Source organism: Amia ocellicauda, chromosome 8, assembly GCF_036373705.1.
Source record: "Amia ocellicauda isolate fAmiCal2 chromosome 8, fAmiCal2.hap1, whole genome shotgun sequence".
NCBI lineage: Eukaryota > Metazoa > Chordata > Actinopteri > Amiiformes > Amiidae > Amia > Amia ocellicauda.
The window spans coordinates 41,703,973-41,717,680 of record NC_089857.1 but is presented as its reverse complement, the minus strand read 5'-3'; the positions used below and the strand labels follow the sequence as shown (position 1 = coordinate 41,717,680).

General features: G+C 39.6%; 2 protein-coding genes across 2 annotated transcripts in view; one reads left to right on the top strand and one right to left on the bottom strand.

Annotated features, from left to right (window-relative positions):
* Positions 1-997: 997 nt before the first annotated feature.
* On the bottom strand, positions 998-5,293 carry rimoc1 (rab7a interacting mon1-ccz1 complex subunit 1). Its single transcript, XM_066711441.1, has 6 exons — positions 5,162-5,293; positions 3,646-3,755; positions 2,852-2,998; positions 2,580-2,711; positions 2,115-2,229; positions 998-1,928 (listed from the first exon to the last, which is right to left on the bottom strand). The coding sequence occupies exons 1-6, from the start codon at positions 5,283-5,285 to the stop codon at positions 1,693-1,695; spliced, it is 864 nt and encodes a 287-aa protein (XP_066567538.1). The 5' UTR covers positions 5,286-5,293; the 3' UTR covers positions 998-1,692.
* Positions 5,294-9,952: 4,659 nt separating this feature from the next.
* The window catches only part of oxct1a (3-oxoacid CoA transferase 1a), a 47,130-nt gene continuing 43,374 nt past the window's right edge, over positions 9,953-13,708 (top strand). The window contains exons 1-2 of the mRNA XM_066711440.1: positions 9,953-10,139; positions 13,483-13,591. Of these exons, the coding sequence (XP_066567537.1) occupies positions 10,035-10,139; positions 13,483-13,591 (214 nt within the window). The 5' untranslated portion in view covers positions 9,953-10,034. The remainder of the gene's footprint in view (positions 10,140-13,482; positions 13,592-13,708) is intronic.

Here is a 13,708-nt window from a genome sequence, read left to right as displayed (position 1 = left end):
ATACTGTGTTGTCATTCCAGACCACGTGGAGATGAATAACCTAGGAGCTTGCATTGCAGCCCATTTCCATTCTAACATTATAATGTACAGGAGATCCAGGAAGTGGGTTTACTGGCCTCGGACAGCTGCTGGGACGGGTGCTGAACTACTAGACAGCTGCAGTTTATTCAATCCAGGCGTGGCAACATGTCCTTACAGCTCCAACACAATTTCAGTCCTCACTCACTCACTTCCAACAGCAACTGCAGCAGATCTACTGGAGTTTTGCTACCAGTGGATTTTTGTACTGGAGGCAGCGGTCTGTCACTGTGCGATATCACGGCTTCTTCTCACACACCTGACTGCAATACTGGCTCTAGGAAACACTACTGACATAAGGATTTACCTTTAACTGCAGCTGCTTCTTCAGCCTTCTGTTTACGCACTTAAACAGAACTATTTTGATCCCACGTACCAATGGTCTGTTACCTGTTGCTTGAAAACTGGACAAAGGCAAGCCTCTGGCATCTTTGGTAGTTCATCTCCTATACCGGGTGTGGGTCTCAGACCCCAGGATAATGATGCCCTGGAGGTCAACACAGACAAGTGTGCTTCCCCTGTAGTACAGACACGGCCTGGTGCTAGTGCTTAGATGATATCCTTGCAGCAGCATGATGTAATCCTTAATCTCACATTTTTAAGCCAATAAACTAGTCAAAAATAATTGTGTATGTTCTTATTGAAGATAAACACTCTAAAATGTGCTCTAACCTTTCATAAATTTTCATAAATGTTTTATTTAAAAGGTGATTTTTTTTAAGGACATATTGTTTCACCTTAAACACATGCAGTGACTAGGTCTGAGGTATATGAACTTTAAAATAATATATATACAAGAAATCAGAAACTACCTTTCTTCAGGTAAACATCTGTCTCATGTTATGAGCCCATTGTTGAGTTTACTCTTGTTGACAATTTAAGCACTTGAAGATCTTCCCACCAATGATTACTTGTGAAATTAGAAAAACATTCACTTTAATACAACAGAGACAACGGGACAGAAGCATGAAAGTATCTGTATTTTTGCAAGAACAATTCAACTTATATCACTGTTGAAACAAGTGTTATAGATAAACTACATATTTACAGAAACAGCCTCCCGCTAAAACCCCGAACCAAACAAAACTGCATCAGCCAAGCATTCGGCAGATTTCTAAAAACCAACACATTTATTAAAGGAAGACGTAAAAAAAGAAAAATGAAAAGAAAAAAAGAAACCCAACAAAGCTGCAATACTTGTTAAAAGAAGACTACTACTGCGATCCTTCTTTTTGTTTGATACCATCAAAATATAAAGCAGTACCCATCCGCGGGTAAAAGCTTGTCAATGTGGAAGAGAACGGATTCTCAGTAGTGGGAAAGAAGCACCATTTACACAGCAGATACATAAAACAATACTGTACATACTGGAAATGGTCATGAATACATAGCTTTTTAAGCACGTATTTTTCCTCCCCCCCTTTTTATTTTTATAAATGCAATCAATTAAAAAAAAAAATTAAATACAAGCAGCTGCTGTACAGTGATCATATACAGCTGGCTTATTTGTGTCACGTACTCTGAGCAAACACATGCCCGCCCAACAGCCTGAAAAATAAGTGCTTTTTGGATTCGCCTCCCAACAACCCCCACCCCTTCTCTCGCTCCCTCTCTTTACTGCAGGATGTTCAAAATCTCCTTCGCATTTTCAGTATTCCAGCCCTGTCCATGGAGGGGTCCTTCACAAACGGACACGTATTTGTGCAAGATTTGCATGCCAATGTCCCTGAACTGTAATCGCTCCTCTTTGCGCTCAGCCGTGTCCATGCTGCAGTCTTCGTACTTCACTGCCCAGAAACACATCTCCCCGATGTACATCATGGTCAGGAGGTGGGTGTCGGAGAAAATGCCTGCGACAAGAAACACACTGAAGATTGGGGTCTGCGTGAGAATCTCAGATCATTTGGTTTTACCTGACCGGGACATTCAAACAGCCTTTTCGATACGTCGCCAATGCTGTCCCAGACTAACCCAGAGCTGCCTAACTGAAATCTCTTCATTCTTTCATTCATTCACACACTCACTCACTCACTCACCTTCACTTAGTAAGTTTGCAGTCGCCGAGTCGTGAAACACTACTCCGTCACTGAGCTTCACGCAGTTTCTGACTTGCAACATCCTCATGAGATAGCGAACCCCTTCTTGAAGACACTAGATGAAACGAGCATTAAAAAAAACAATGCCAGGCGTGAGAGTGGATATTTTGATATACTAGAAACAATATATAGATAAAAAATCTATTCTACATCAGGGTAAAATGTAAGAAATGTATAAAACCTGTGTAATCAGTTTTCATCTTGCCTTTATCACAAACATTTAATCAATGTTACTGTTCATCATATAAACAAGAGGAGCTGAATCAGTTCAGATCATTCACATTGGCTAGTAGCTGTGCCCCTAAATACCAGTCTTCCTGATAGACACTTGCTCTATGGCTACATTCACCTGATTACTGAAATTACTTATACTCATGATTAACACCCATAATTTTCAGTATTGACCTTAAGAAATGTTGGTTTGTTTTTCTTGATCCACTGCTTCCGCTGATGCAGAGTATGGCAGTACATATACAGAAGGGCCCCCCGTCTCCAATACAGGCACTCCAGCAACTCCAAACCAAGGACTGACTGAATCTGTCCAGACAAGGAAAGGTTGCATGTTACAGACAAAGAGGGTTATGCCGAAGCTCCATACAAAAGGTCATTGCCGAATAGAAATTAACTGATATCCTTTGCAGGTAACAAAAGGCCTAAAACATCGTTCATGTCTGTACCTCTTGTCCTGGTGCAAGTCGTCCTGCCAGCACTTCAGGCTCAGTGAGGTCTTGCAGAAGCTGCTGAATTTTATAAGGAGAACAGTCTTCTGGAAACTCCTGATCCACCAGCTTGTTCTCTTCATAGAAAGTGATGTCTAGAATAACCTATAAAAGAACCTAGTTAATTAGCACCTGCAGGACTTCGGCTTATTTCTTCATTTAATTACGAGAACCTCAAAGCCCGACAAACAAGAGACCCCTGAATCCAATACTCACCGATGTGCGTAAAGGAACAGAAAAGGCATTCTGCAGACTATTGCATTGAGTGTGTGATTTCTTTTGCCATTGTAAGAGGTTTAAGAGCTATGATTTACTCAGTGCTAAACACATCTGAATTGTCCTTCATTGGCTGATAAGAAATTGAAAAAGGCTCTGATAATCATTGCTTTACTTTTGTCTTAGTCATTTTTTAATTTTTATTTTGCAATAGACAAATTACAATAAGGACTGTTTATATAAAAAGTCCCAAGTTCTTCTGCAAGTGACCCCACGGGCAGTTACGGAAAAGAAAATCACTGCACTCTTCAACGATTCATATGTACAATATATAATGCTTGGCCATAAATAATCATGCATACTGTCAGTTTTGGCAAAGAAAATACAGTATTCAGAGCTTCGAACACAAGCCTAGTCTGGATCCCATAAGAACATGCTTTCAATTAACTACCATAGTTTTCTATAACTTTGGAGATTCCAGTCTTGTGAGACAATATACTGCATATTGCATTTTTTCATTTGATTGACTGATATACCTGTGTGTAATCCTGTAGCAGTTTTGGGAGACTGTTACTTTCTCCCCCTTGTCTGTAATAGTTTTTCAACTTGTCTAGTATGGCAGATGCATTCTGTAAATAGTCATCATCTAGAAAAAAATACAGTATATTAATTACTTGTTCAAGGAAGCATAGTTTAGATAAATATCAGAGCAGAGTATTGATTATACTTGGATTATCATTCAAATGCTAAAAATATTTAAACAGCACTAAGTCTTTAAAACCAAAACAGCCTCATGGCGGGGCATCAAATCAAGCTAAAACTTTAAAAATATAAATGATCTAAAAAAAACTTAAACTGATGCTTTACAGGAGGGTGACATTTTTAAACGCAAGAAGACTCTTCAAAACGTTTAAATCAAATAATGATTTATCTCAAATGCATAGAGGCAGCATACATGAGAAAAAATGAAATTAAAATGTCAAAAGAAACCACATGGAGGTGGGGGGATGTAAAAAGTACAGGGACTTTCAAACGTAAATAGTTAATTGCTTTGTTAACTGAAAAGAAGGAATTATAAGCCATTATAATTGAGAAGACGTGCAACGTTTCAAAATGTATACCCAGTATGGCCGATTATGAAAAAAAATATCGTGCAACCTTTGCAAACTGAAATATACATCTTTAAAATAACTTGAGTGCACAACTTGCCATGTGTGTTTCTCGTAAACATAAGCCAAATATCACTTACATTAACAAAACTCATTACCCAGGATTAACTGAACTGTAAAATACAACACAACACACGAGCTGCACTGTTTTGCAAATGTCAATCTGATCACACAAAAAAACACTTTCCCTCAAAAAGCAAACCGGCCTCAATGAACCTGATCACAGGGCTGCGCACATCAGCAAGCCAGGCGAAACAACTATCATCTCCAAAACGTCACTCCATTACTACTAATATACACATGTTTATATTATATATATAAAAAAATAAAATGGTGAAACAACGCAGTAGGCTGGTAATTTCGGAAATGTGACGTAGTGCACACGTTCACGTCTATGTTTACTACAGAAGCGCTTTAGCAGGAGTAGGCCACGCCAGCATCCTGCAGCAGCAACAAGCCTTCAACCAGAAACATCCCTAAAGAGCCTGCCGGGCACCAGCCCCACCACAGCAGCCCCATCTGACGGTGCGAATACAGCGCCAGCGGTCAGTGCGCCTTTACAGACATACAGACACGTTAGTGGGAAAAGCCTGAGTGCCCGTTTCCCCGCACACGCCACGGGAAGATGACTATGTTGGAAGTGTAACTCATCCTATATCCGGGGGCGACCCCTTTAAAACACATTTCCCTCGGAATAGATGTCAATTGAGCGATAAGGGCAGAGGACAGGACCTTCCCGCAAACCGGGCTTTCAAACACAGCTGTCGTTGATGTTGATGCTGCTGCTCCGGATCTCACGTCCCTCCGCGACGAGCCCCCCGCCCCAAGGACACACACCGGAGAGCCCGCCGTCTTTCCCCGTCGCTCGGGCCGCACACGTTACCCTGTTTCTCCATCCTGAGGCTGGAGCATTTGCTATCCAGCTCGAAGATCCTCCTCTCCAGCTCGAAGCCCTGTCTCCTGCAGTCGTCAGCCATGATGGAAACCCGGTCACCTGACCCGGACATGGTTCACGTGGACGGAGGTTGGGGGTTGATCACGTGATTGTGTATGACGCGCTCACCGAAACCCCGTCTTCTAATTAAATGCATATATTTTTTAAATGGTTGGAGTTTCCTAATTAATCTCCCTCATGGCTTCTTTCTAATTTTGCCCCATTTGTTTGGATGTGACAATGCACTGTAGTATGTTTAGGATGCATATTAATGTTGCTGACGTGCACACGAATGTATACTTACCGCTTCACTGTAACCCTGTAGGGATTTTAGCAGTGTCGTCAATAAGGACACATGGTGGATGTTAAGCTTAAATATGCTGTTAAGTTTGTAAGAAATGCATTTAAAACTTGAGGTACAAATTGTACGATTGCACTGCGCAGGTCATAAGGACGGGGTGTCGATCGCAGCACAGTCGATTGGCGAGTCTGCGCTCCAAATGTGGGACTCCACGCTATTCTTGGACAGTCATCACCAGCACTGGGGTCTAGTCCCCCTAATAAAGATAATAACATTGATTCTTTAACAAAAATGACAATAAAGTGACTGTACTTTTCTCGTAAATGATTATTGCATGTACACTTGTATGGTATTATTCAGATTAGCATCAGTGATAATCTATACATGAATTTGGAGGGTCAGTCTGGCGATTGCTCACACCTGAGTTTATTGAGGAAACTTATCCAACCAAGATATTTCTGTTTTCATTTCTTATTAATTCTATATACATTTCCCTGTGATCTGTGTCTTTCAACAACTATGTCCTGTAGTTCTTTTGAAAGCTCTTTGGTGCTCATGGTTAAATCTTTGCTTTGGGAATCACTCCCCAACAGAGGGAACCGAACAGCTGAAATCATCCTTAAATCATGTGAATCACAACTATTTAACAGTTGGATGTTGTGGGGTAGGATGTGTAGATACCTAATAAATAATGCACTTTAATTCCAGGCAACAAAAGGTGAAAATGTGTAGACGTATATATATATATACCATCGGCCTATATCAGTCCACTGAACGCCTTAAAAGTGTATTATTTTATCTTCCAATATTTAATGTGCTCATATACAGTGAGGGAAAAAAGTATTTGATGCCCTGCTGATTTTGTACGTTTGCCCACTGACAAAGAAATGATCAATCTATAATTTTAATGGTAGGTGTATTTTAACAGTGAGAGACAGAATAACAACAAAAAAATCCAGAAAAACGCATTTCAAAAAAGTTATACATTGATTTGCATGTTAATGAGGGAAATAAGTATTTGATCCCCTATCAATCAGCAAGATTTCTGGCTCCCAGGTGTCTTTTATACAGGTAACGAGCTGAGATTAGGAGCACTCTCTTAAAGGGACTGCTCCTAATCTCAGCTCGTTACCTGTATAAAAGACACCTGTCCACAGAAGCAATCAATCAATCAGATTCCAAACTCTCCACCATGGCCAAGACCAAAGAGCTGTCCAAGGATGTCAGGGACAAGATTGTAGACCTACACAAGGCTGGAATGGGCTACAAGACCATCGCCAAGCAGCTTGGTGAGAAGGTGATACAGCTGGTCCGATTTTTCGCAAATGGAAGAAACCCAAAATAACTGTCAGTCTCCATCGGTCTGGGTTTCCATGCAAGATCTCACCTCATGGAGTTTCAATGATCATGAGAACGGTGAGGAATCAGCCCAGAACTACACGGGAGGATCTTGTTAATCATCTCAAGGCAGCTGGGACCATAGTCACCAAGAAAACAATTACACACTATGCCGTGAAGGACTGAAATCCTGCAGCGACCGCAAGGCCCCCTTGTTCACGAAAGCACATGTACAGGCCCGTCTGAAGTTTGCTAACATCTGAATGATTCAGAGGAAAACTAGGTGAAAGTGTTGTGGTCAGATGAGACCAAAATCAAGCTCTTTGGCATCAACTCGCCATGTTTGGAGGAGGAGGAATGACCCCAAGAACACCATCCCCACCGTCAAACATGGAGGTGGAAACATTATGCTTTGGGGGTGTTTTTCTGCTAAGGGGACAGGACAACTGCACCGCATCAAAGGGACGATGGACGGGGCCATGTACCGTCAAATCTTGGATGAGAACCTCCTTCCCTCAGCCAGGGCATTGAAAATGGGTCGTGGATGGGTATTCCAGCATGACAATGACCCAAAACACACAGCCAAGGCAACAAAGGAGTGGCTCAAGAAGAAGCACATTAAGGTCCTGGAGTGGCCTAGCCAGTCTCCAGACCTTAATCCCATAGACAATCTGTGGAGGGAGCTGAAGGTTCGAGTTGCCAAACGTCAGCCTCGAAACCTTAATGACTTGGAGAGGATCTGCAAAGAGGAGTGGGACAAAATCCCTCCTGAGATGTGTGCAAACCTGGTGGCCAACTACAAGAAACGTCTGACCTCTGTGATTGCCAACAAGGGTTTTGCCACCAAGTACTAAGTCGAAGGGGTCAAATACTTATTTCCCTCATTAACATGCAAATCAATTTATAACTTTTTTTAAATGCATTTTTCTGGATTTTTTTTTGTTATCCTGTCTCTCACTGTTAAAATACACCTACCATTAAAATTATAGACTGATCATTTCATTGTCAGTGGGCAAACGTACAAAATCAGCAGGGGATCAAATACTTTTTTCCCCCACTGTATATCTATATATCATATATATATATATATTTTCTGTTTTTAAAATGTTAAAGCTGTGGAATTGGAATGATAAGTTGTATCATGTCTACAATCAGAGCATTTTGTATTTGTCCTTGGATTGTCATTTCAGTACTTCACTTCACCAGGCAGAGGTTGGTATAACATGCCATTGGATTGTGTTTTCATGTAACATTTCAGACTGACATTAAGTTGGTTAAAGGTGTTTGGGGTAAAGTTTGCAGGTTATTTATTTAAGCTGGACTATATTGATTGAATGTCTCATAACCTTAGACTTCAAGCACTGGATCAATACTGTGGCAAGAGTTTCTGAACAGCAGTCAAACATGGACCATTGCTGCACAAACATTAGTGTGGCATGTCCTCTTGGTTCATCAGGGTTAAACCCACACCACAGACTACAGCTTTTTACCATAGGAATACAGCATTTGAAAAAGTGAATGTTTATAGCAGTTTTGCCTAATATTTCAAGAAATGTAGGCCTACACACATTTATAAATTTCTTGGTCAGTGGGTTTGTTTGTAAATGTTTGTAAAAAGCCTATGATGGTTCATTATACCTTCAGATATTGGAAATAAGTATACTGTATTAAGTGTTTCTCTTACAGTATAGTCAAAGTCAAAGTTATAGATGTGTAATTATTATTTAATTTCACAATTTCCGTAGGGCCGTGGACATAAATAATCCGAATAAACATTTTACTAAAAGGGATATAATCTACTATAATAATAAAGTATAGTAGAGTGCACTTCATAAATTAATATCCCCCCCATGTTCTGTAATATAATATAGGATATTAATTTGTCACTATAGCAGATGAATATGTACACTATATGTACACTATAGCAGATAAATACATTTCAATATTTCAATATTTTAGTGCATATGTGCCCATTTTGGGTGTCATAACTGAAAAATGCAACAGTATTCATACGATTTACAGTAATGGTAGCCAGCTAGGTCTACCGCAAATATTCAGTTTCACTTTAATTAATTAAATAATAATGATTCACTGATTCATTCAACAGTTTTTTGTAATTTTATTTGTCATGTCCTATTGTTATTATTGTTATTAAAGTATTATTTTATATATTCATATTCTGTATTATATTCACAGTACAGGTAAAGGTACTAAGCTTGTCAACTCAGTTTTATTTTCCACAGATAATTCAGGCGCTTTTTTGGATGTTATAGCCTAGCTTGGCCACAGTCACTAACACACAGCTATATTAGTCACTGATCATTACATAAAAACGATCTTTTGTGCATAATTATATCCACGCTTGCTGCATTTACACTGTGGTGTGTTTTTCAGAGCTGCGGAAGTGCATTTCAGTCCTGTGCACATATCTCGCAATGACAGAGACAATGCATGGTCTCTGAAACCCTCATCACACAGTGACCTCCCCACACAATCACATACGGGACAAAAGTGCATCGTATAGTATTTGGCCCACAGGGTGTAAACATGTATTATTCTAACACTAACTACACCACTGTTAAAGTGGACAAACACTGCTAGATTTGGCATTTCATTACTGGCATTGCACCCCTTCTACGTATACATGCGGTAGGTGCCAAACGAAAGTTCATCTGACATGTTTCTACCCGTGTGCATGTGGACATTATACAAGTCACACGACTATTAAAATCTGAAGGGCTGTCTGTCTGCCTGTTTATTTATTAATGTATATACTTATGTATGCATTTAAAGTCAGAGTGCATGCACACACTATCTAGAAAAGTGACACGCTGAGTACATTATGCACAAATAATGGTGACATCATCTTCTATCTCGGTTTCATTATCATTGCTATTATAATGACATATTATAAAGTGATCAACATACTTCATTTAGGAAAAGGAAACACAGGAGAGCGATATTAAGTCTCACTGTCCTGGTCTGACCCATCTCCAGTTTAGATACCAGTTTGGCTCCCGGCAGTGAAAGGGTTATATTATAATGAGCCGGCCGAGCCCCCGTCACTCCTTCTCTAAGCCCCGCCCCTTCATCCTTATGGGATCCGCGCAGTGACGGAGCCGACTGCCATTCACTGCACCTTACACATCATTACATTAAATTAATATCAGCAGCCCTGTAAAGATGGCGGCTTTCAAAGTATTATTAAGGACGGAAAAGGTTTTCTACAGAAACGTGTTTGCCGTCTGCAGTGTCAGCCCCAGCGTCAGCGCCGCATCTCCGAGCAAGGTCGGTATAAATAAATACAAAATGACACGATCATCCTCCTACCTTCATTACTGTTGCGTCACAGCACGACTGGACTTAGATTTCATGTTTTTAAAATTAATTTAATCAGCAGAAAATGTCTGTAACTGATGCAGGCGGTCATTGATTGTAATCTATTGGTTTTATTGTATTGTATTTTATTTTATCATGCACTTGCTTTTCTAGACCTCGCCGGTCCCTGTCTTTGTTTAACGGTGATTCTTTCATCCTGTCATGAGATGCATGTGATATTTTAATTTATAGTACTGTACTTGGTCGCTGAGTGGCATCATTTATAGCCCAGACTTGTATATATGTCTTATTTTTATTGCGTTGGTGAAATCAAGTCGGCTAAGAGGCTGCAGCAAGTGGACGTGAAATATAAAATATTTATCGTCACATGTAGCTTAAACATTGCTGACCTTGGAAGAAAACAATCATCAGAACAAGGTGATCAACTCACTCTCCAACACATCAGCAAGTCAATCAATAATTAAATATCTGTATCAATGCTTATTTATCTGTTTGTTGCTTGTGCATTGCCATGGTTCAGACACAGAGTACAGGCTGAATGTGACTTCATTGTAGTCTTTGTTTGCACCATGTTGTTATACCTTTGAAACGTATTATTAAATAGCGCCACATTAGGTCCGCCACATAACTCTTTTTTTGCTGAATGCAATTGAATTTGAAAAATATAATATTTGCATAATAAAAGATATTCAATAGATCTGTTTAAGAAATGGACTACTGTCTACATAAAACAAACAGACAGACCAAAAACATTTGGTTCAGGCCTTTCATCTCCTCCCACCACCAAGACATGCAGTGTATTTCAGTAGGAGTGTCAAACAAAGGTCTCTAAACTACATTCATATGTATTGAACACTGTTACATCCTTAATTTTTTACATGCATGATTTTATCTATATATGTCTTGTATATTAAGAAAGGTAATGATCGTATAACATCTCAGTATAGGAAGAGTGAGATTTTATGTGTTTAAAGTTATTTTTAATTAACCTTTAATTTACTGAGCTGTAGTTTTCCACCACACGTTTAACCTTGTGCTGAGTGTGAGGTGCTTTACTATGGTGGCATTCCAGCTGTTGTCCTACAATTATTACACCGGGTTAGGCTTCTACATTTAGAGTAGTGACGCACTAACCACCCACTTCTGTTTCACCATCCTCATGATAATGTGATTATTGTGGCCTCATTTTAGTTTATTTTGGACATCTTGTCTTTCATTCTGGATATCCCCCTCAGAGACACTTTAAATTGTATTTCACTGTAGCCTACATTTAAATCAAAAATTAGCCAGGACCTCGTAAAGACGTGTGCCCACTGTGGCTTTCAAAGGTCGGTTTCGCATAACTTCAATTACAAACCATCAATCTCACCTCACAGGCTGGAAATACTACAAGCGGTCAGTCACCTTGCCACTTCCAACAGCCTGCCCATGCGATCACATGCGATTTCTGCCTGAATTATTTTAATGTGACAATAAACAGTGGTGTTGGTAATCTGTGTAACCAATGACAATAAGTCATGCTTCAGAAACAAGCCTGTTTAACCCGTACGTCCATAGTCAGGATCAGAGATCACAGGGTTCCAGGCTGGATAATAGAGAAAGAAAGGTCACAGGTCACAGGACATTCAGTTTGAGGCACTATCTCACTGTGGTGAAATAAATATATTACTAGATTAAACACGTTTTTATGAATATTTATAACCTAGTTTAAATGTCTTGAATTATCTTACGGAATGTGTTCTCACTTCCTTTTTTTAATATGTATTTTGCAATCAATGTCTGCAAATGTAATAATATCCTGTTTCTATGTCTGCGAAAGGTTGGTTTGACATGCCTTATTACATTCCCCATTTTCTGTTTGTACCCGTTGATGTTTATGTACTGTGAGGTGTGATTATGATAATAAAGATTGATTGACTGATTTATTGAATTGAAAAATAAGCTTTTTAATCCCCTTATTGTTTTTTATGTGCGTATGCATGCACTGACGAAAATGTAAAGGTATGAATCTCACTCCTATAAATATAGACATTATTGTTGCCAAACTTAAAATGCATAGCCTGAGATGTAGACTACATAATGTAGCCTATGTGTGTTGTTTAAATCACAGTAATGTGCTACAGAGGTATATGAAGGAATTGTGAGAAAGGTGAGACATTCCTGGTTGTTTTAACCTCTAGATGTGGGGGAGTTGTGCATTTCCCTTTGATAGAAACTATGAAAATCTTTAGAATCATAATGGAGTTTTAAAGCACCTTTTAAAGTCCAGAGATTGTCCAATGACTTGTCTAGGCATCAGGCTTTGGGATGAGTGCAGGAGTTATTATTAGCTCCACTGGATGAAGTTCAATGTCTGTCTTTTCATGAGCTTGAGAATGTAGTCTTGGCAGTCTTCCCAAGCCCTTCTCAGAGAGGGCTGTTTCAGCGATCATGCCGGCTCATTTGCTGGCATGTGTCCTGCTGCCATCGCTCTGCGTATTTTGGTCAAGCGTTGAGATTCACTTTCTCCCCTCTCTAAATGTAGTCACGTTGTATCTTACTGGGAAGGACTTTCATGTGCTTTCATTTTGTTTTACGTGCATGTACGTACATGTTGGTGTATTTTGTTTTCATTTCCTTATTTTTCTATGTAGCTCTTTTTAAATTTCTAAAAACTTTTGGTGTTGTTTCTATATCTTAAATAAAACTGAAGAAAATGAAGAACCCCAACAATTCCCAACCTACAAACACACCGTGGAAAGAGTGACAAAGTTGTTTGTTTGCCGAGATGCTTTTCTCCGGCTTGGATTTAGTGAAAGGATGAACCTGTCCAGATGAACTCTTCAGCACGGCTTTGCAGGGCTTGCCCTCATTGACCTGTGATCCCATTGGCCACCTCCAGAGAAGCTTTCATTCATGGATTTGAGGGACACAATGACATCTGCTTGCTGATGCTAGCTCCTAACCTGCATAACTGTAGATAATGACGCCTTCCTTTTTTAACGATCTCTCAGTTCAATAGCAATGTACAGAAACCATACTATATGATTTCGTCCCCAACTGTTCCATGACATCTCTTTACCACAGCTCGATGAACATATATATTTATATATATATATATATATATACGATATCTCTTCCTCTGCCTGGTAAGCCTATGGTTTGACAGAAAAGGCTCGTTAACACATATAACTGTGAATTATTTGGTCATTTCAATATTTGCAGCCAATTACATTTTAATGAACTGACAGCACACTATATTATTTTGGTCAGGGCCGTTTTAAATAGAGGGTATTGATTTATTTTATTCCAGATTTGTGGCTGCTATTTTTCAACTTCCAGTAAAAGGAAAGCTAAATTCTACACGGACGCAGTGGAAGCAGTTAAAGACATTCCTAACGGAGCTACAGTTCTTGTCGGAGGTAAGAAGCCTGTAGGCCCAGGCACAAAAAACATATTCTTTCCTGTATTCCTATACGATTAGGTGTCATTAATCCTCACTAATGCACACCACTCCCAACATTCAGTAGATATCAAGT

Bases quoted from the DNA above. Each gene is read 5' to 3' on its own strand.
- rimoc1 (XM_066711441.1), bottom strand. From the start codon at position 5,285: ATGTCCGGGTCAGGTGACCGGGTTTCCATCATGGCTGACGACTGCAGG. The intron at 3,756-5,161 runs GTAACGTGTGCG...ATTTTTTTCTAG, and splicing joins CCTCAGGATGGAGAAACAGG to ATGATGACTATTTACAGAAT. The intron at 2,999-3,645 runs GTATATCAGTCA...GTTCTTTTATAG, and splicing joins TGCTACAGGATTACACACAG to GTTATTCTAGACATCACTTT.